Source organism: Peromyscus maniculatus, chromosome 8, assembly GCF_049852395.1.
Source record: "Peromyscus maniculatus bairdii isolate BWxNUB_F1_BW_parent chromosome 8, HU_Pman_BW_mat_3.1, whole genome shotgun sequence".
Lineage (NCBI taxonomy): Eukaryota > Metazoa > Chordata > Mammalia > Rodentia > Cricetidae > Peromyscus > Peromyscus maniculatus.
In genome coordinates, this window is record NC_134859.1 from 10,467,353 (window position 1) to 10,487,947 (window position 20,595).

Sequence of the window (20,595 nt, forward strand, 5' to 3'; positions counted from 1 at the left end):
TGGAATTGCAGCAGAATTTATTTCCTATCACTAGGATTCATTCCCAGCGGGTTTTCTAACATCAAGTGGGGTGGGGCTGGGAGAAAGCAGGGTTAGGAACAATGAGGCACTTTTGTTCTTGATGGCTAAGTGGCTGAAGCAGAAGCTGCTGGGCACAGCGGGGAGCCATGCTGCCCTGGAGTTCAAGCAAGGCACCTTTGCACTTGGACAGGGCAGCCTACCCCGCACAGGGAGGCTGCCTGTGGCCTTGGGGGAGGCCTGACCTGCATGTGGCTTCTAAAGGATATGTCTTGGGGTTGGGATTAATGGTGCAGTCCCTATGGCCATATCAGACAGGGTCTGTGGGTCAGGATACTGTGGGCTTGATGCTGGCTACCAGTGACAACAGTGATCCGTTTGTGATCCTGCCATAGGACCTGTCTGTCCTTTGTGTGGCTCAGGACTTGACACTAAGATCCTTGCCTATCTTCAGCAGCAGGGCAGCTGGCAGTGACAACCCCCACCACCACAGCTGACTGCTAAAACATTTGTCAGATGCCAAGTATCCTGCCTGCCCTGTGACTTGAACTCTGCCATGCCACCCAAGCCCTGCCTTGGTAATGGTTTCTCTGCTCATCCACAGAACAGGTGGGGAAGACTCAGGAGAGATGAGGTGGCATGAAATCAAAGGGGCTGAGAAAGCAGGTACAAAAGACCCTAAAGATGGAGTCTGGGGGTGAGATGGGGGAGGGGGGCAAGCTTGCAAGTAACCAGGTGGAGGAAGTTCAGGTGTTCCCTGTGGGGGTCAGGCCTTGGCTGGTCACACAGCTTTCACTGGATACCAGGGAGGGAGAGTGGGTACCACTGCATTTCACACAGAGTGACTTCTGGTGTTGGAACTTCTGGTAGTATCCTGGATACAGTTCCCAATGCCACCACAACAAAAAAGTTTACATATGTTTAAATTGGCTGGGTGGGGTCCAGAGCGAGGGTCTCAGCCTCCAGAGGCTGACTATAGAGGGAGCACCAGGGCTGTGTGGATGGAAATCTGCCACCCGACCTGCTTTTCAGGTCCTTTACCTGAGTTGAATATAGCTGGCCCGTAGCAGGTAGCAGCACCTCTCTGGCGGGCTGTGTCCCAAGAGGGTCCCCTAGATCCAGGGCTTTCTGCTTCCCAGCCCAGAGTTTTATGTGTTTCTTCCTCCTAGTGTGGGATCCTGTATCTTCTGGGGCCTGAGCCTTCTGGCCTCTAGGACTGTCACTGGTGGACCGATGGGATGGAACAGCCCCCTTCCGAAACGCCCTCAGCTGCTGGAGAAGCTGGCTCTTCCCAGTACAGTCCCTGTGACACAGGAAAACCAACCTAACCCCTGCCACCTGAAGGCCAGACCTCCCAACCCGGAAAAGAGGAATATCGTATGTGGTTTCAGCTCCCATTCCAAAGTAAGGGCATGCTTGCAGCAATGTCTACAGCCACTGCAGTCTGGTTGGGAAGCATGTGAGATGATGATCCTTCTGGATTTCCCCTTAGCAATGGGCATTGTTCTGGCTAGTTTTATGTCAACATAAGCTCGAGTCACCTGAAAGGAGGGAACCTCAATTAACAAAATGCCTCCATAAAATCCAGCTGTAGGACATTTTCTTAGTGACTGATGGGGGAGGGCCCAGCCTGTTACAGATGGTGCCATCCCTGGGCTGGTGGTCCTAGGGTCTATAAGAAATCAGTCTGAGCAAGCCGTGAGGAGCAAGCCAGTAAGCAGCACTCCTCCGTGGCCCCTGCATGGCTCCTGAGTAAATTCTTACCCTCACTGCTTTTGATGATGAACTATTATATGAACCACGAGTGAAATAAACCTTTTCCTTCCCAAGCTGCCTTGGTCATGATGTCTCATTACAGCAACAGCAACCCTAAGACAGGCAGCAAGCCTTTGTCAGAAGCAGCTGCACAGTGACTCCACCCAACAGGAGAGGCAAACGAACAAATGTTCTCAGCTGGGTTAAATCCAACCGATGGAAATGTCTGGAAAGCATGTGGGCTGGCATGTGACACAGGGGGACTGCTGTGAGTCTGAGGCCAGCCTGGCTAGAGTGAAACTCTTGAAAGAAAGAAAAAACCAAAACCATGGACCAGAAATGTTCTTATGGCAAGCCTTCTCCACAGATGTATGGCTAATTTCCCATCTGCACAAAAGGGAACATTTCTAACATCCAAATCCTGGGCCACCACAGTTGCCACCAACAGCATTTGCCATGTGCATTGCCTTGGGGTCCTCTGAGGTAGGAACTAGTTTTCTCCTGTATCTGAAGAGATGAAGTGAGAAGCTGAAGGGCCAGTTTTGGGTGTGGCCCAGATCTAGCTGGAGCTGCAGCCTTCAGAGGAGGACCTGGGCCTGGTGCCTGGCAACCAGGCAGCCAGCATCTCAGAGCAGGACAAAGGGCCACACTGACCTTGACTCCCTCTCCTTGAATGAGCAAGGCCTTACCCGGGGTGTGTGGGAGGAGGAAGGAGACGTCTATGGGCAGGTGCAAAGGAAAAGCCAGAACTTGGTGTGGCCGCGGCTCCCTGGGGTGCTGCTGTACCACAGGCTATGGCAGGGGACCTTCCAGCACTTCCCACCCTGTCTTCCTGGGATGCCCACATTCTATGCCTGAGCTGTTACATCGTCCTGCAGCCTGGCTCTGACATTCCTGGTGCTTCAGGCAGCTGTGACCCACAGTTCCCGTTCATCCTGGGCCACAGTGGGGCCCCGATTGGACACTGCTCTTTAATTTACCAGCTCTTTTCACATTTGGCTAACAGCTGGCCCTACACTTTCTCTTTACTTCTGCTGGGACCAGCAGCAGGGACAAGATCAAATTGGGGAGCTGTTTTCAGGGGCTGGACTAAGATGCCATGGAGTGGGAAGCCTGATGTCACTCACAAGGCCTGGGAACAGCAGGTCTGGCCACACCGGCGTCCCCTATGCCAGATTATAAAACAACGATACCCATTCTCACCACACCACTGCTGGCCCACGTCTGGGGGCCTACAGCACGGGGAGGGGAGACCCCGTAGTTACCTCCGTTCTTGGGAGGATGGCCCCTGCCCTGGGCCTGCTGTCTCCACGTCTGCCTCCTCGCTGTCAGAGGAGCTATGTTCAGGGCTGGAAGTGGAAGAAATGGCTTCTCAGGATGCGCCCCCGCCACCCTGCCAGGCCTGCCTCTCGCCTAGGGACCTCCCTGGGAACCCAAGAGGAGTGGTAGCCAGCCAAAGCTAAGGGGCCCCTGGGCTTCCTGCCATGTGCTGAAGGGAAATCCAATGTGCTCAACCCGGATGAGCTTTGCCGGTGTCCCTCCTCTCCACCTGCGGGCAGTTCTTAGCATCACTTTGTACCTCTCCCGGGACTGGCGCGCTTGTGGTTCTGACGGCTCCGTCTGCCGTAGGTCAAGGAAGATGGTGGGAGGCTCTGTCTTCAGCTTCCTGCTCTCTGCCCAAGCACTTCTGCAATGGAGGGTAAGGTGGCCCCTCTGTGACTCCTGCCGATTGCTAGGCAGGTCCCACCGCTGTGCTCAGGGCAGCTACTCAAGGTGTGTCTTTTGTGTGCTGGTGGGTACTTGGAACCCTTCTGTTCTCAAGGCCACCTCCGGGACAGGCTAGCACTTCCTCATAGAACTGGGCAAGTCTGACATGCTGTGTATCAGCAAGGCTGGTGGGCAGGCCTGTCCAAGTGCTCAGGAGGCTGAGGCAGGAAGACAGAAAGTTCAAGGCCAGCCTCAGCAACTTAGCAAGACTTTATACATGTACTTTAAAAAAGATTTTTGTGTATGAGTGTTTTGCCTGCATGCATGTTTATCCACTATTTGTATGCCTGCTCGTGGAGGCCAGAGAGGGCATCAGATACCTGGAACTGGAGTTGCAGACAGTTGTGAACCCCTATGTGGGTGCTGGGAACCAAACCTGTGTCCTCTGGAAGGTGCCCCTAACCACCAAGCCATCTCTCCAGCCTTAGCAAGACTTTAAAGATAAAAAATAAATGGGAATGGGGGGGGGTGTTGGAAGGGGAAGTCTGGGGGGCAGGAGGAGGGAGGAGAGGGGGATCTGTGGTTGGTATGTAAAATGAATAGAATTTTTCTTAATAATAAAAAAACCCAAAAAGATAAAAAATAAAAAGAAGACCTGGAATGCCACGCAGTGGTAGAGCATGTGTCTAGCATGTGTGAGGCCCTGAGTTCAGCCCTCAAATCATAAATAAACTGTCCACTAAGTTGGGGACCACTTAGCACAAGCTAAATCATTCAAATAGATCCATAAAATTCAACAGTTCTCCTCCCATTAGCCACATTTCCAGTGCTTAGCAGTCATGTGGAGCTGCTGAATCTCATACTGGGAAGCACAGGCCTAGCCATGTCTGTTCCTTCCGCCAGCCAGGCAGAACCCACAACAACTTCAGGGGAAAGTCCCCAGACTCCTGAAAACTGTGGAGGAAGCACTGTGGGAAAGGCAGGAATGTCGGCCTCAGGGGACCCCCATCTCCATCTCCCCCCCCCCCCCCCAGCCTCACTCTGTCCCAGCCTGCGCTCCTCCTCGTCACAGGACAGGTGGCTGCCACGGCCCTTCAACCCAAGCCGAGCTACAAGGCTCCAGGGAAAGGCTCCCACTGCCCTGGCTGGGTTCACCGAGGTCAGACTAATCAACTTGGCCAGAAGGGCGGGTTATGTGATAATTTTGTTGTTCCCAGGGAAGTCAGGTGGGTATAATGTTAGCGAATGAGACAGCTTTGGGGCTCAGTTCACAGCCCTGTCATTAATGGCCTGGAGAAGCAGGGGGTGTGGGTGGTGGGAAGTCCCACCTGCTTCTGGCTTCCTGTTCTTCTGGGTCTTGGGGCTTGTCAACAGGTACCTTCCAGGTATGGTTGCAGACTCTGGATTGAGTGGCACACAGGAGGGCCAGCTGCTCCAGGATTGTGTCCTGGGATAGTCCACTGGTATGCCCTGGGGATTGCCAGGAGAGGGAGTTACTTAGCTCGGGGTCTGCCTCTCAGTGGCTAATCTTCAGGCTCCAATGTGCCTCACCCCAGATCCTTCTGACGCTTCTAGCTGCACTTGGCAAAGTCAGGGGTAGTCATGTCTTCAACAGAGGCTGATACACTACACTGTGACACAGGGTCACAGGTGACCACAGTGAACAGATGTTTGTACCTTTCAAAAAGTAGCAAACAGGCTTATATAGGGGTGTGTGTGTGTGTGTGTGTGTGTGTGTGTGTGTGTGTGTGTGTCTCAGGGATGGGGGCACTAGGGATTGAACCTAGGGCCTTGTGCATGCTACCAAGCAGTCTGTTGCTGAGCTACATCCCCAGCCCCCCATTCACCTTTTTTCACACTACATCTTTCTATGGATAGACTTTGTTCATTGAGCTGAGAACACTCTCTGCTTTAGCTAGACCCCTATTGAATATAGGCTGTTCCCAAGTTTTCAGAGTTTTTTGAAGGGTTTTTTGTTTGTTTGTTTGTTTGTTTGTTTTTGTTTTTTTGAGACTGGATTGCTGTGTAGCCCTGGCTGTCCTGGAACTCACTCTGTAGATCAGGCTGGCCTCGAACTCACAGAGATCCACTTGCCTCTGCCTCCCCAATGCTGGGATTAGACACGTGCCACCACTGCCCGGCAAGTTTTCAAGAGCACAGCAGTGAACATCCTGGCGTATGTGTTTATACAAGAGCTTTTCCAAATGGAACAGCTTGTCTGGTGGAAGTGGCAATCATCTCACCACTTGGGAGGTAGAAGCAAGATCAGTTCAAGGCCAGTTTCAGCTACATAATGAGTTTGAGCCAGCCTGGACTACATGTCTCAACAAAATAAAACCCAACAAAAAGGAATAGCTTATCAAAGAGCCATTAGCATTACAACAGAGACCAGAGACCAGAGAAGGTACTTATTATACAAGCCTGCCAACCTTGTGGACCACTCCACCACACCCTGAAGCTCTGCTAAGCAGGACATGCTGTCACATGCTTATTAGTGGCAGCACTTTGACGTCTGAAGCAGGAGAATTGCCAAAAGTTCTAGCCTGGGCTACCATATAAGACCTTGTCTCAAAACAAAAGCCATGGTGGTGCACACCTTTAATATCAGCACTCAGGAGGCAGAGACAGGCGGATCTCTGCGAGTTCAACATACCTGGCCAACATATCAAGTTCCAGGTAAGCCAAGGCTTAACAGTGAGACCCCATCTCAAAAACAAAACAGAGGTAGGGCTGGGAAGAGATGGCTCAGTGATTAAGAGTACTTGCTGCTCTTGCAGAGGATCTAGGTTCAATTCCCAGCACCCACACAGTGGCTCACAACTGTATCTAACTCCAGTTCCAGGAGATCTGCTGCCCTTTCCTGGTGCATGCATGGATGTGCATGTAGTGCATATACGTATATACAGGCAAAACAACTATACAGATGAAAAATAAAAATAAACTTAATAAAAAAACAAAAAACTTCTTGCTTCAAACGTCCCAGTGGCTGTCAGTCTAGTGTGTAGCTAGAGTTTTCCTGCCTGGCCCACAGCCACTCAGACCCAACCAAGTAAATACACAGCGACTTATATTGCTTACAAACTATATGGCCGTGGCAGGCTTCTTGTTATCTACTTCTTCTATCTTAAATTAACCCATTTCTATTAGTCTATACTTTGCCACATGGCTTGTGGCTTACCAGTACCTTACATCTCCCTTGTCATGGAGGCAGCTGGCAGTGTCTCTCTGACTCAGCCTTCCACTTCCCAGAATTCTCTTCTCTCCTCGTCCTGCCTATACTTCCTGCCTGGCTACTCGCCAATCAGTGTTTAATTTATTAACCAATCAGAGCAACACATTTAACATACAGAACATCCCACAGCACTAGTGAAGTCTTTGGTCTGGAACTGGTCACTGACACCTAGGCCATTCTTGCTCCTCAGCTCAGACATGTGTCCATCTGCTCTTAGGGCCTGCATGGGTGGGGAGAATGTGGGAAGTTTTGCCTTTTACAGAGCTGCTCATAAGCCAGGCAGTGGTGGCACATGCCTTTAACCCCAGCACTTAAGAGCAGAAGCAAGTGATCTCTGAGTTCGAGTCCAGCCCAGTCTACAGAGTGAGTTCCAGGACAGCCAGGGCTACACAGAGAAACCCTGTCTCAAAAAAACCAAAATAAAAAAACAGAGCTGTTTGTAGCAAGGCCGTGAGCACAGTGACAGTATATCCTCAGCCTTCACTTTCAAATAGGATGAAGGATGTATGAGTGTTAAAGCTGCCTGAAAGGGAGCAAGCGACAGGTTCTGCTTCCCCAGAAGAGGAGGAGGAAAAGGAAGGAAACTGGAGGAAGAAAAAGGGTGGACCACAGGGCAAGTCCAGCTGAAGGCCTGAACATCCTGGCTGAGCAGGCAGCCACATGTATGATGAACAAATGAAGTCTTTTGTAAGACTGGGCAGTGAGTGTGCTGAGGACAGCAAGGGCACAAGAGCTCTGCCCATCCCATACCCTTGCCACTGAGAGACTTGGAAGGGGATCTTTATGGGGATTCACTTGGACTTCAGTGCTGAAGGTCAGACCTTGGTTTTGGTAGCGTTCAGCTAACCACCATGCAGTTCTGGGAGCACTGTCACCCTGGCTGTCTTGTCGCCCTGGCAGGCTCTGAAGGATGTAATCCAAATCCCAGTCTTCCAGTTGCTGAAACGATAAAACTGGTCATTCCGAGGCTGCAGGAGGGTCCTGCAGTAGGAGCCCCGGCTTTCACAGCAGCTGCAGCCAGCCGAGGGTATCGTGAGTCATCATCCACTGTAGAGAGGCAGGCAAACACAGAAAACAGCCCCATTTGGTTTTGGGTTGTCCACACCCCCATTGTAATAATTCAATTGGTAGTACAGTTCCTTCACCTGCATGTACCAGACAGACACACACTTCTTCAAACACTGCACCTAGCAACCTCTGAACTCCCCTGACAACCCACTACCTGCATTAAGCTACAAGTATTCCCATCTCTCTGGACTATGGTATAAATCTTCCCTTCTCAACTCCGTAACAATCAAATTTAGACAGCTGCCATTCAAGTGTATTTCCCAGTGTATCTAGGTATGAAGAAGAGTGGGTTATCCTGCCTGAACTGCGTTGGTGTCCAGGCAGTGAGGAAGAACGGTGTCTAGGTATGAAGAAGAGTGGGTTATCCTGCCTGAACTGCGTTGGTGTCCAGGCAGTGAGGAAGAACGGTGTCTAGGTATGAAGAAGAGTGGGTTATCCTGCCTGAACTGCGTTGGTGTCCAGGCAGTGTGGAAGAACGGTGTCTCCACTAGTCCTTTAGGGAAACCCCCTATTTACTGCAGCCTTGTACCTATGCATAACTAGGCACTCAGATGACTACAATCTGATGCATTATGGGAAAGGGACATGTGCAGTAGGAAAAATGAATACACCATCTAAATAGAGAAGCATCCTAATTATGCCCTCTTAGTAGCCAGCCCCTTTCCTTTAGACCCCATAAAATGAAGCCCCATTAATCCCGACAGTATATAGCTCTTTAATCTGTTGTCACGTAGCTCCACCAAAGTTGTCATGCTTCTTTTGCACATCTGTATGAAACTTGTTTTCAATTCTTTGAATAAGAGGCCAAGAACCTGAAAGTACCCAGTCCAGACTCCAAACACCGTAAGAGAGTGGTATTGGAGGTTGGGTGCATCTGGCATATGAATGCACTGTCTGTTGTGAATGATTACACACTAAGCCCTTCCTTTAAGGTGAGCCCTGCATTCTTTCCCCTGCATTCTTCCCCCTCCCCCTCCCACCACATAAACACACAGGGTCTCTTTGTGTAGCCTTGGCTGTCCTGTCTACTTGCTCTGTAGACCAGGCTGGCCTCTGCCTCCTGACTGCTGGAATTAAAGGCATGCGCCACCACTGCCCAGCTAGACCTGCATCTCTTGACACCTCCTTCCTTAAGCTTTTTTTTTTTTGTTGTTGTTGGTCAATATTTTTGGGCACAAAGGTGACTAACCTGGAGGAAACCCCATTTTTTTCAAACAAGATCTCATTATGGCTGGCCTTGAGCTCTATGTAGCCAAGGATGACCTTGGATGTCTGATTCTCCTACCTTCACCCCCAAGCTCTGGGATTACAGGCCTATATCACCACGTACATTTGATGCACAAAAGGCAAGCACTCTACCAGCCAATACACTTTCTGGCCTTCTCCTCTGTCCGAACTGTCTAGGTTCATACCAATGTAAGATGTTTAAAAAGTTTTGCAACTTTAAGAACCTGGTGGTTCTAGCAGGAGCTGGAGAGCTTGGCCCAGATGGCTCTGCAGACATAGGTGGAGAGAGGAAGCCAGGAACCTACAATGGATGCTTAAGTGAAACCTTTCAAATTTCTGCAGCCACATAGGTGTGGAAGAATTAAAGATGTGAGGGTGGACAGAATGAAATGGCTGGCTTCTATAAACAGCAATAGAGAATTCTGTGCATGTCTGTGGGCTCACATTCCGTAAGTTGTTAAAGAAAGTGATACAGGGTTGCTTGGCCTTCCCCTGCTAGGCTGGAGCATCTTTCAATATGTCCACCTCCACCTGGAAGGAACTGAGCTTGCACAGCTAACCAGGGTATTCTTCACAGCCTTTGAAAACGGGGCAAGTACGACAGGTTTCTTTCCTGTCCAGTGGGCAGGGTGGCCTCACAGACCACAGTTGTGCTGTCCCAAGGCTACCCACCCACCATAGGGGGAAACAGACCTACCACCAAGGGACAGGGGTCACTGCTGTGCTTTACAGATCCACTCTCCCAGTAGTCTTCAGACTCCTTCCTCTTGTGCAGTAGCTCACAGAATCCTCTCCTCTCCCAACCCCTGCCTGTCTCCCTGCCACTTCTCACTAATGTATTCAGTTGGGCAGCTGCTCCCAGTGTGTAGGGTCTGCCCACGGGGAGGACTGCACTTCAGCAGCACCTGCTTCTGTCTTATGCATGACTGTGAATTCAGCATTCATGCTTGGGGTCATCTGTGTTCTCTAAAGAAGGTTCGAGTTGGCTTCTCTTCCTACTGTCACCAATTCTCCCTGAGGGTGAGCTCCACGCAAGCGTCTCCACATACTGTGTGACAGGAGCAGCTTCTTGCTGGCCAGTGGACCTGGGATTTGGGCCTAAGGTCCTAGAGGAGACGCTGGTTCCAGCCTCAGTAGTGTGGCAGGACTGTGGCCATGCTGCAGGGGAGAGGCCAGAGGGCAGCCTGGGCAGTGGAGACACCTACCTGGAGTGAGAGCACTGGACATCCTTCCCGAGGCTGCTCCGAGGAGGCTTCTGGCCGGGGTCCTGACTCTGCAGCCTGGCCCTGGTCTCCACAGGCTGGGTTCTGGGCAGTCTGGGTCACTTTCTGAAGGATATCCTTCTCTATCATCCTCTTCCTCTCCCTGCGGAGGGCTTGGAGCTTTGTAGAGTTTCTAAAGTCAGTACTTGTGGGCTCTATCTTCAGCTTTCCTTCCAAAGGAAAGGTGGCCTCTTCTCCCTGGGAAGTCCATGGGGGACTCTGGGGTCCTTTGGGGTAAGACAGGCTTCTAAGGTTGCCTTCCAGCCAGGGTGGGTCCTCCTCAGCCTTCACAAGAACAGGGCTGATTTTGACACAGCTCTGGTGAGACCAGCCAGGGCCTCCTCTTTCCTGAGGGGCCAAGTCCTCCTGTCTTACCTTCTGTCCACTTCTGGGTTCTATGGCTAGTCTCTCAGGAATCAGAAGTGGCTAGAGAAAAAAGGCATCCTCTGTGACAATCTGCAAAGACATACTTGAGACACACACACACACACACACACACACACACACACACACACACACACACTATGCACGATTAAGTGGAGGTCAGAGGGTGGCTGAGAGTCACTTTCCTTCTACTATGTGGGTCCCAGGTATGGAGCTCAAGAGTATCAGGCTGAGCAGCATGTGTCTTTTCCCATCGAGGAATCTCATGGGCCCCATTTTGACCCTTTTTAGTTCAATAACTTGTCCGTCATATAGACATCACCACTATTTCCAAAATGATTCCACTCCCTATTGCCCGTCTCCCAGAGGATATGGTAGTCCTTACAGAAAAGGAGAAAACATCTCATGAAAATCATGTTGCCTAAACTGACTAGAGTCCTAGCTGCCTTTCAGGTTCTCCTGGGGAGGATGAGGGGTATTATTTTACACTTGCTCCTATGAGGGCTGGGCTTCACACAGTGTTGTGGTGGAGATGGATCAGGTGGTCTCCCACCTTCAGTCTTTGCATACCCAGTTTGCCACAGTGATGCCAGAAAGACCTGAACAGAGGGAGGTTACCCAGGGTTGAGTGGCTTCTGGATCCTAGCCTGGCCTTTAGAGATGGGTATTGGCCTCTGTAGTAACTTCATTGGAAGGTATGTTTAGCCACAGCACATCAAGAAGAGTTAACAGGTCTGACAGGTTGGGGTGGCCAAGGATAAAGGCTGCAGATGGGATCTATTAGTAATTTATTCTCATCATCAAGTCACTGATATGTCTTGGAGTTTGGGTTTATTTATAATTTTATATGTACATATGTGTGTGTGTTTATGTGCACCGTGTATGCAGGTCCACAGAGGCCAAAGGTGGGGCATTGGATCTGCTGGAACCAAAGTTACATGTGGTTGTGAGCTACCATGTAGGTGCTGGAAACCAAACCTAGGTCTTCTGCAAGAGCAGCCAGCTCTCTTAATTATTGAGCCATCCTTTCCAGCCCCTGCCTCGAACTTTTGATGCTCCTGCCTCAGCTTCCAAGTAGCTCAGATTGCGTGCTCATACCATCAGGTCTGGAGGGATCATTGGGTTTAGATAGAGGCACTGGTCTCCCCCAGGGACCTGAGAGACAGAGATGGGCAGGCAGTTCCTGTGACTGGGACGCCCAAGCCTGCGCTGTTTCCACTCCTCCCCTCCCCCGCTACTAGGCAGCCAGCACTGGGCACCACTGTGAGGGCATTTATGGAACACTTCCCTTCCACTTCCTGCTCGAGCACTTAGTGGCTGAATATTCAGCAAGCTTGAGTGGCTATGGATTACCTAGTTTAAGGAGACAGTTGAGAAGGCAGTTGTGACTATGGCCAGGCAGTACAAAGTGTCTTGGAAGAAAACAAGAAAGGTAGCAGGTGGCAAAAATCAGAGAGAAAATCAAATGTGCTTACAGTGTTGGGGGGTGCCATGCTTACGTGCTGAATACCCCAACACTAGGCTGTCCTTGAGGGCGGAAGAGGCAAAAGCAGTGGTTCTAAGCATTTAGATCTTTGCTGTCGGTGGAATCCTTTGGAGACTTGCAATCACCACCCCTACCCAGCTCCAGGGTACTTAGCTTAGTAGGTCCCCAAAGCGTGTGTCCCACAGACCTCAGGTGAAGAACTCCTCCCTACAGCAATCCAGGTCCCAGATTCAATACCAAAAGGGTCTTCAGCCAGCTCCTCAGCCAGGTCTGGAATCAGGACAGGCTGGTTTCGTTGAAAGATGAAGGGTTCTTCTTCCTCACAGTCAGACTGCAGAGACCAGGGCGGTTGAGAGGAAAAGGCAGCCATGCTTTGCCCAGCCTCCCCAGGCCCATCTGGGGAGGTCAGTTCTCTACAAAGGGTCAAGCCCAAACGAGGCTCAGCAGCACCACCTCCTGTTGGTGAGATGGGAGCTTCCCCTTTCACAGGCTGTGCTCAAGATCTTGCACACAGCAGGCACTGCATTAATGCTGGCACTGAATGACGGTAGTGAAGGGGCAGCTAACAGTGGAGGTCAGCTCCCTTTCACACTGACTTATCACTTAAGACAGGAGCTTTGGTTGGCTGTCTCTAATGGAGAGAGGCTGGCACTGGCCTGCCACCTCAGAGGACTTCTTCACAAAGCGATGACAGCGCTGGGCACTGAGGTACTGTCATCATCTGCTTCTGCTGCTGCACCAAGCAGCACTGGGTGATGCCCGAGTCTCAGCTCTGTTGTGTTCATCTTTCCAAATGCCCAGGTAGGGCACACTCAGCTGTCTTGCTTCTAAACCCTTGTCCTTCACCCTAAATGTCCTATGCCAACCTGTGTGCCGCGTCTCTGACCAGTGGACAACCAGGGGTCCCTTGCACCTGTGCAAGTGGCCACGGGCACTATCAGTGTTCCTCAGGAGGCAGAATCCCTCCAGGACCATATCATGGTGTCCTGGCAAGGTTACTACTCTCAGAGGTTGGCACTGGTCCCAACCTCACCCAACTGAGTTGAGAGCAGCACAAGAGCAAGTTGGAGAGACCTGGGGGTCAGGACCACTGCAGGGGAGGACACAGAACACCAATACCCACACTCAAGAGCTCTGGCAAACCCAGACGGAAGCCTGAAGGAAGTAGGTACCCAAGAGCAATCCCAGGGACTGGTGATGAAAACCAAGCCTATAGAGAGGAGTGCCCAAAGCTGTCCTTGCCCAGGCTGGACAACTGACATCCAGGAAGAAGAGCTTGCTCACCGGGGAGGAGTCTGAATCCAGGGATGGCAGCTGGTCTTTGGCAGCCTTAAGGATGGCATCCCAGGGAGAAACCGGCAAGGACACCATGTCTTTGTCTTTAGATGTCATGAGGGACCAGGCTCAAAGGATCCTTTCTTTGTATATCATCATCAGAGGAGCCCTGTGGAGCACACGGGGTGAGGTGGCAGTGTCTAGGTGTCCAAGGACAAACTAGCATGGGTAGCCTTCCCAAAGCCTTGATCATCTGAAGATGAAAACACATCTGTAGCTTTCCATTTTCCACCAATTTCCTTCTGGTTCTGCAAGCTTGTATTACTGTGGGTGTGTGCAGTGATGAGTGCACAGGAGCATGGTGTCGGTATGTGTATGTGTGATGTGCTTAATGATGTGCCTATGAAAACAGAGGTGCATATACTGATAAGAGATATATGTATAAATATAAAATATACGTGACATATATAGTAGATTATATATATGTGTGTGTGTGTGTGTGTGTGTGTGTGTGTGTGTGTGTGTGTGTGTGGAGTGGCACTATTAGGAGGTGTGGCTTTGTCAGAGTAGGTGTGGCCTTGTTGGAGGAAGTGTGTTGGCTCTGAGGTCTCCAATGATCGAGCTACACTCAGTGACACAGTTCACTTCCTGTTGCCTGTGGATCTCTCAGATGTAGAACTCTCAGCTTTCTCCAGCACCATGTCTGCCTACATGCCACCATGTCCCACCATGATGACAATGGATTAAACCTCTGAAACTGTAAGCCAGCCCAATTAAATGTTTTCCTTTATAAGAGTTGCCATAATCATGGTATCTCTTCACAGCAATAGAAACCCTAACTAAGACATATTTATTATTATTATTATTATTATTATTATTTCCATCTTATAGGCATAGAGAGGTTGATAAATACCAAAGAGAGGTTGAATCAAAGTTAAGGTCTGGGAATGCACCTCTTTGGTAGAGCATTTGACTGGCATATATAATGGACAGGACATGAATCCAATCCCCAGCAATGAGAAAAAGGATTTAGGGGCTGAAGAGATGGCCCAACAGTTAAGAGTGTCCTCTACTACCCTTGTAGAGGACTGGAATTCGGTGCCCCAAACCACAACTACTTGTAACTTCTACTTCAGGGAGAACTTATGTCTCTGGTGTCCACTGGTACCTGCACCGAAGTACATACATACCTACCTTCACACATATACATATAATTAAAATATAAACTTTAAAAGTTAGGGGTTTAAGATCCATGATCCAGAAGATTTTGTTAGTTATCAAATGATTCGCTGGCTCAGCCCCGCCCCCCTTTGTATCTCACCCTAAAAAAATTTGCTTGGCCCTCAGTGGACAAAGGGACTTTAGGATTGTGGGGTGAAGGCCAAGCGGATCAGACAGATCAACTAGCGGTGCCGAACCAGGGCAGCATCAGGGAGGTCAGTCGGGGCTTTAAGCCTCTGAATCTTGTAAGCAAGGAGAGGTGTTTGGCGATCCTGAATTGAGAGCGCAGGTGGGACCGCTCCTGGCATACCCACTAGCCGGATGTTTCCTAACAGGGGCTCTGGCAGCGAGGTACAGAATCACGGAGGTGAAGAGCGCCACCCAAGACTACTGATCGTCCTTTAGGTGCGCAAAGCGTTGGCGTTAGAGGAGGGCTTGACCACAGAGGGAAGAGCATGGGCGGGATCGGAGGACCAAGGAGCTCACGGTTTCTCCCCGAAGCCCGTTGGCCCCGCCTCGCTCCGCCCCGCGCCAGGCGTCGTTGTCAAGGCGACTGGAAGGCGGCGGGACAAACCTGCTGGAGCTGAAACAGGAGGAGGACCGCACTCCCCGCCACCCGCAGCGGGATCAGCCCCGCGTCTCGTGGGTTTTCGCGGTCTCCCACTCGCTTCGGGCCGCTCCGCTTGTCCACTTGCCCTGTCTCCGGGCTGACCAGGGCCACCGACCGCGGTCCCGGCCCGGGCAGCGCCAGTCGCGCCTCTTCTTCACTGGGCTCCGCCCACCTCCGGGCCTCAGGCGCGGCTCCTCCTTTCTGTCATCTCATTGGCCGTTGTGGCGGGCCAATAACAGGACGCCCGCCTCTTCCCGGGGTGCTCCGCGCGCTCCGGCAGTCACTTCCGGGGTGGGCCGGGCGGCGGGCCGTGGGCCGGTGCGGGGACGTGCGCGGCATCTGTCTGGAGGGTGGCGCGGGAAGCCGAGGCCGTGCAGGTAGGCCGGGCCCCGGCGGGGCTCTCCGAGAGGCGCTGCCTGAGGCGCCCTGAGTCCGCCCCGGCGCCCAGCCCTGGCGCTCGCCGGGCTTGGGGACGCGGGCCCGGCTCCTTGGTTGCAGAGCGGAGGGGTCACGCGCGACCCTGCCAGGGTGTTCCGCCACCCGGGAGCCTGTGGTCGCGCACGGTCGCCGGACCCGGTAGGGCCGGGACCGCGTCACGCGCCTGGGCTGCAGGGGCTCCCTCGAGTCCTTGACGGATCTCTTGAAGGAATGGAGTGGCATCCAGTTGCCACCAGGATGTGTTGTTGTTGTTGTTGTTTTAAAGAAGATAATTTTTTTTATAAAGAGTAACAAGTATCATCGCTGCTACTGAAGCTCTGGTAGTGAGGTGCAGAAGACATAGAAACATTTGGTTTACTCGAATCGAATTTTGGGGAGTTGTTTTTTTGAGATTGGGTGGGTGGGGTTCTGTGTAGAGCAGGCTGTCCTGGAACTGACAATTGAGACCTGCCCTCCAATGCTGGGATTAATGGAGTGTGTCACTACGCCCGGCAGATTGTGTGTTTTTTGAATAAGCATTTCATGTATCCCAGGTTGGCCTTGAACTCCAAGGTAGTCCTGTCTCAGCCTCCCAAGAGCTGGAATTAGAGGTGTGAACCTTGCCAGGATTCTGCTAATGTTTCTCCGTTGGGGGAGCACGTGTCTGCTCTGTTGGTTCAGGTTCAGGAGTATCCCCTTGAGCCTGAGGTACCACTTGAGCTCAGGCTGTGCAGTGTGAGAAGCTAGTGGTTCCAGAAAGCAGTCCTGTTTTTCACCTCAGCACACATGCACACGTATCACTCATCGGGGGTTTGCAAACTGACCCCCAGATTGGTGGTTTGTGTGTGTTGTCCTTTTTTTTTTTTTTAAACTTGGGGCCTTGCAAGCTATTTATATGTGATTCTTATCACTGAGATAAATCTACATCCTCAGCTGTCTTTCTGCTTTTTAAATATTTGGATGTCACTGAGCTGCCCAGGCAGGCTTGTGATTTTGACCCTTGTGCCTCCATGTGGAAGTGTGCTACCAGGCCCAACACTGTCTGTTTTGCAGTCACCAGCACTGAAGAGTGCTAGGGTGTTTAGGAGCAGGGAATTAGTACTTTGTGGGTACACACTTCCTTCAGCTTCCGTCTGGGTTTGCCAGAGCTCTTGAGTGTGGCTGTTGGTGTTCTGTGTCCTCCCCTGCAGTGGTCCTGACCCCCAGGTCTCTCCAACGTGCTCTTGTGCTGCTCTCAACTCGGTTGGGTGAGGTTGGGACCAGTGCCAACCTCTGAGAGTAGTAACCTTGCCAGGACACCATGACATGGTCCTGGAGGGATTCTGCCACTTGTGGTGGTTTGGGGACACTGAGGTGGCCCCCAAGGATCATTAGTACCAGTGGCCATTTAGCTGAGTATGATGGCACATGCTTTTAATCTCAGCAAAGACAGATGTATCTTTGTGAGTTCAGGTCCAGCCTGGTCTACAAATTGAGTTCCAAACCAGTCTGTGCTACACAGTGGGAACTTATCTCAAAACAAAACAGTGGCCATTTCCACAGGGGAGAGTAGAACAGGAAACCGGGGTCCTGTTCACTGTAAACTGCCATTATATCTTCTCCCATTTCCCCCAGCCCTTTGCTGCCATGCTGGGGATTAGATTCAGGACTAAAGGCCTTCTGCAGTGGGCAAGTGCTCTGCCAACTGAGCTGTATCCCAGAACTCTTCTCCCCCTTTTCTGTACTAGCATGTGGCCCCAGACTTGGGAATCTACTAGGAAGTTAATGGCTTGACTTTGGTTTGAGTAGGATTCCTCAGGATAAAGGACTCACACACTTGTTACCCTCGTGGTCCATCTTTCCTACTTAAAGGGTTGCATAAGTAGATTCCCAGTCAGGTAACATTTGCTGAACATCAGGGATCACAGTCTATAGTCTGTACTGGGGCTTTCTTCCTCCTCCCCTTTCTTGTCCTACTTTTTCTTCCTCTCCTCCTCTTCCTCTTTCTGCTTTCTTTTTTTCTTCTTTTAGAAGTGCTTGCTATGTATCCCAGGTTGGTCTTAAACTCACAATCCTGTCTCCGTCTCCCAAGTGTCATAATTTAGTTGGACATCTCCATGCATAGCCTTCCATGTGGTTGGTTTGTGGATATGAAGTCTAACCACTGCATCTCTAGTCCTTACATTTTTTTAACTTTAAAATTTTATTTTTGTTTTAAATTATGTGTGTATGTATGTGGGTTGTTTTTTTTTTGTTGTTTGTTTTTGTTTGTTTGTGTGTGTATGTGTGTGTGTGTGTGTGTGTGTGTGTGTGTGTGTGTGTGTGTGTGTAGGGCATGTGCATATGAGTGTTGGATCCCCTGGAGTTAGAATTAGAGGCAGTTGTAAGCTGGGAATTGAACTCAGGTTCTCTGTAAGAGCAGTGTATGCTCTTAACTGCTAAGCCATGTCCAGCCCTGGTTTGTTTTAAAAGACTTAAAATTATATGTATGCATGTATCTGGGGGGTGGTGTGTGCACACATGAATGCAGATCCTCAAGGAAACCAGAAGGAGCTCTTGGATCCCCTGACACTGGAGTTCCAGGAGGTTGTAAGCCACTGGACATAGATAGGGTCAGGGAACTAGACTTGGGTCCTGTAAGAGCAATACGTGTTCTTAACACCTGGGCCATTTTTCTGGGCCCCACTCTTAGTTTCACTGAGAGAGGATCTCTATGTAGCCAAGCTGGCCTTAAACTTATGTACTCCAGGCTGCCCTTAAATTCATAATCCTCCTGCCTCTGTTGCTCCTTGCCAGTGCTGAGATTACAGGGGTATGCCACTACACCTAGCCCCATGTATTTGTAGCAGCAGCCCTTTACAACATCTGTGTCCATTAGCGAGGAACTGGGGGCTGGAGATGCTAGACACAGAGCTCAATTTTGCTGCACACCCAAATTCAGCCAGTAGTGCTAAACAACTCAGCTTGCACTGTTTTACTATCAGTGGAGAGGTTACCAGGCTCCTGCAAAACCTGGCTGGAGCCTGTGGTGTGAAGCAGATGCTCCCATCTTCTGTCTGGTGGCCCTGTGGTGGCGCTGCTGTTGGAAGAAAGCTAAGTCAGCCTTGGTGGCTTTATTTTCTTAGGAATGAGATGATAGTCTGCCGTTAGTAGGAGTATTTCATCCTTGGAACATCCAGGGAGGAAGAACTAACCCCTGGGCCTCCCTCTGCAGCCATGTCTGAGCTCAGCGATGAAGCCAGCGAGCCGGAGCTCCTGAACTGCAGCTTGTCCATGTGGTATGGGCTTGGTGCACAGGTCAGCCGAGAGGAGCTGGATGTCCCCTTGGATCTTCACACAGCTGCCTCCATTGGCCAGTATGAGGTGGTGAAGGAATGTGTGCAGCGGTAAGAGGTCTTGGGGAGCATCCCTTCACCTCACATTTTAATTAGCATCTCAGTTCCCACAGGCTGGGGTCGTGCAGAGCTCAAGCCCCTTAATACATATGGATTAGGCTCATCTGATTGTCAAGATGCCGTTGATGGCTCATGTTGGACTCAGAAAAAAGGACTTGATTCTGAGGAGGAAAAACATGCTTAAAACTTAACCTTGTGGTCTATGTTATGGACACGAGTTTATAGTTTACTTAACCAGAGAAAACAAAAACAGGGATGGAAAGCCAGCACTCTGGGCCTTTGACCACAGGTTTGTTGTGGTTCCCCCAGCTCTTGTCCCCTCTGGTACAGAGGTGAGAGGCCGGCCTTCTGTCCTCACTGCCTACCTGCCAGCTTTACCAACCTGCATCGGAGTGTTTAGTCCCAGAGCCTGTGTCTCAGTCTATGTGGTCTGAAGGTTCTGTAGGACCCTTCCCTTCCTTGTGCTCCACCACACTTTATACTTAGTTTGCCTTGAGTGCTCCTGGGGTACCTTGGTGAGATGATGTCTCCCAGACCTCTCTGTGCCTTCTCAATTCCTGATGAGCAGAGCAAAGCCTCATAAAGCCCTAGCTCTCTGGTTTCAAGTCAGAGTCATCCATCACCCTTGGCCAGTAGAGTATGAGAGCTCTCAGTCTAGGACTCCTTTACTTAATGGCCTCAGAAATGGGTAGCTAGGTGTGTAGTCAGTACATGTCCTCATAGGATCACCAAGAATCCTGCCATTAATCTTTGGAGTCTTGGGTTCTTGCATATTGAGTGTCCTGTTTAAAAAAAAAAAAAAACAAAAACATAGCAGCCCAAAGAAGAGACTAGGAAGAGCTCTGTGCCCTCATTGGAGTTGGGGGCCAGTTGAGATGCAGGCTTGCTCATGGAAGTCCAGGCTGGGGCTGAGGGAAATCAGAGGTCTCAGAGAACAGGCTGAAGGGAAGTGTTAGCTTAGCACTTGCCACTACTCCCTTTGTGGAGACAGCGCTGGATGCCAAGTCATTCTAGTGACTTCAGAAGTATCTACGTGTAACTCTGCAGGCAAGGAGGGCTTCAGGCCATTCTGGAATGGCCAGATGGCATATACCAGAGGCAGCAGGAGTTGCTAGTGTGTGGGAAGTAGCTGCCTGACTTAGCTCAGTATGGATCCCACAAGAGGTACTGATCATACAACAGATTATCACTTGTCAGCCACCACTGGAGGTGACACTATGAAGGGCAAGGCAGAGGGCGGCATTAACTGTACCTTCTTTGGAGTAGGTAGTGGGTGTTATTCTAGAATGGGACGCCCATCCCCAAGTCTGAGAGCCCCTCCCCTCTGCCTCCCTGAGTGAAAGTGCATTTCCATAATTATAGTGGAAAGCAGTAAGGAAAATAGGATACTCTGGTGACAGATTTTTCTGTAGGGTGAGGTGGCAAAGGAGAGGTCTGACAGTGGTGTTCGTTATCCTCAATTCCTTTCTCTTCTCCTGGGATATTGGTTATTGATTTGGTGGCTGCTGTTTAGGGTGTCTCAGCCTCGCTTATACTGATAAACTAGGCAGCTAGTCTTG

General features: G+C 50.7%; 2 protein-coding genes across 18 annotated transcripts in view; one reads left to right on the plus strand and one right to left on the minus strand.

Moving 5' to 3' along the window:
• Dnaaf8 (dynein axonemal assembly factor 8) lies at positions 1-15,520 on the minus strand. 6 transcript variants are annotated; one of them, XM_076577934.1, is made up of 10 exons: positions 15,210-15,351; positions 13,424-13,583; positions 12,327-12,470; positions 10,645-10,695; positions 10,213-10,467; positions 7,534-7,651; positions 4,809-4,950; positions 3,353-3,460; positions 3,039-3,122; positions 1-1,321 (listed from the first exon to the last, which is right to left on the minus strand). In XM_076577934.1, exons 2-10 carry the CDS (start codon positions 13,529-13,531, stop codon positions 940-942), a joined length of 1,392 nt encoding a protein of 463 aa, XP_076434049.1. In that variant the 5' UTR covers positions 13,532-13,583; positions 15,210-15,351; the 3' UTR covers positions 1-939. The 6 variants fall into 6 exon arrangements, with proteins under 6 accessions (XP_076434049.1, XP_042139531.2, XP_076434050.1 ...); XM_042283597.2 differs by lacking the exon at positions 15,210-15,351 and adding an exon at positions 14,950-15,168; XM_076577935.1 differs by lacking the exon at positions 15,210-15,351 and adding an exon at positions 14,736-15,163.
• The window catches only part of Anks3 (ankyrin repeat and sterile alpha motif domain containing 3), a 23,336-nt gene continuing 18,234 nt past the window's right edge, over positions 15,494-20,595 (plus strand). For 7 of the 12 annotated variants that reach the window (XM_006984677.4, XM_016003199.3, XM_042283591.2 and 4 more), the window contains exons 1-2: positions 15,516-15,622; positions 18,856-19,027. In XM_006984677.4, the coding sequence (XP_006984739.2) occupies positions 18,858-19,027 (170 nt within the window). In that variant the 5' untranslated portion in view covers positions 15,516-15,622; positions 18,856-18,857. Of the gene's footprint in view, positions 15,623-18,855; positions 19,028-20,595 lie in introns of all 12 variants that reach the window. The other 5 variants (XM_016003196.3, XM_076577931.1, XM_016003205.3 and 2 more) reach the window with 5 other exon arrangements.

Excerpts from the sequence above, each read along its gene's own strand:
- Dnaaf8 (XM_016003210.3), bottom strand. The coding sequence starts at position 13,531 with ATGACATCTAAAGACAAAGACATGGTGTCCTTGCCGGTTTCTCCCTGG. Across the intron at positions 4,951-7,533 it reads TGAACGCTACCAAAACCAAG|GGCATACCAGTGGACTATCC; the intron begins GTCTGACCTTCA and ends GGCAATCCCCAG. Across the intron at positions 1,322-3,038 it reads CCATCCTCCCAAGAACGGAG|GGACTGTACTGGGAAGAGCC; the intron begins GTAACTACGGGG and ends CCTGTGTCACAG.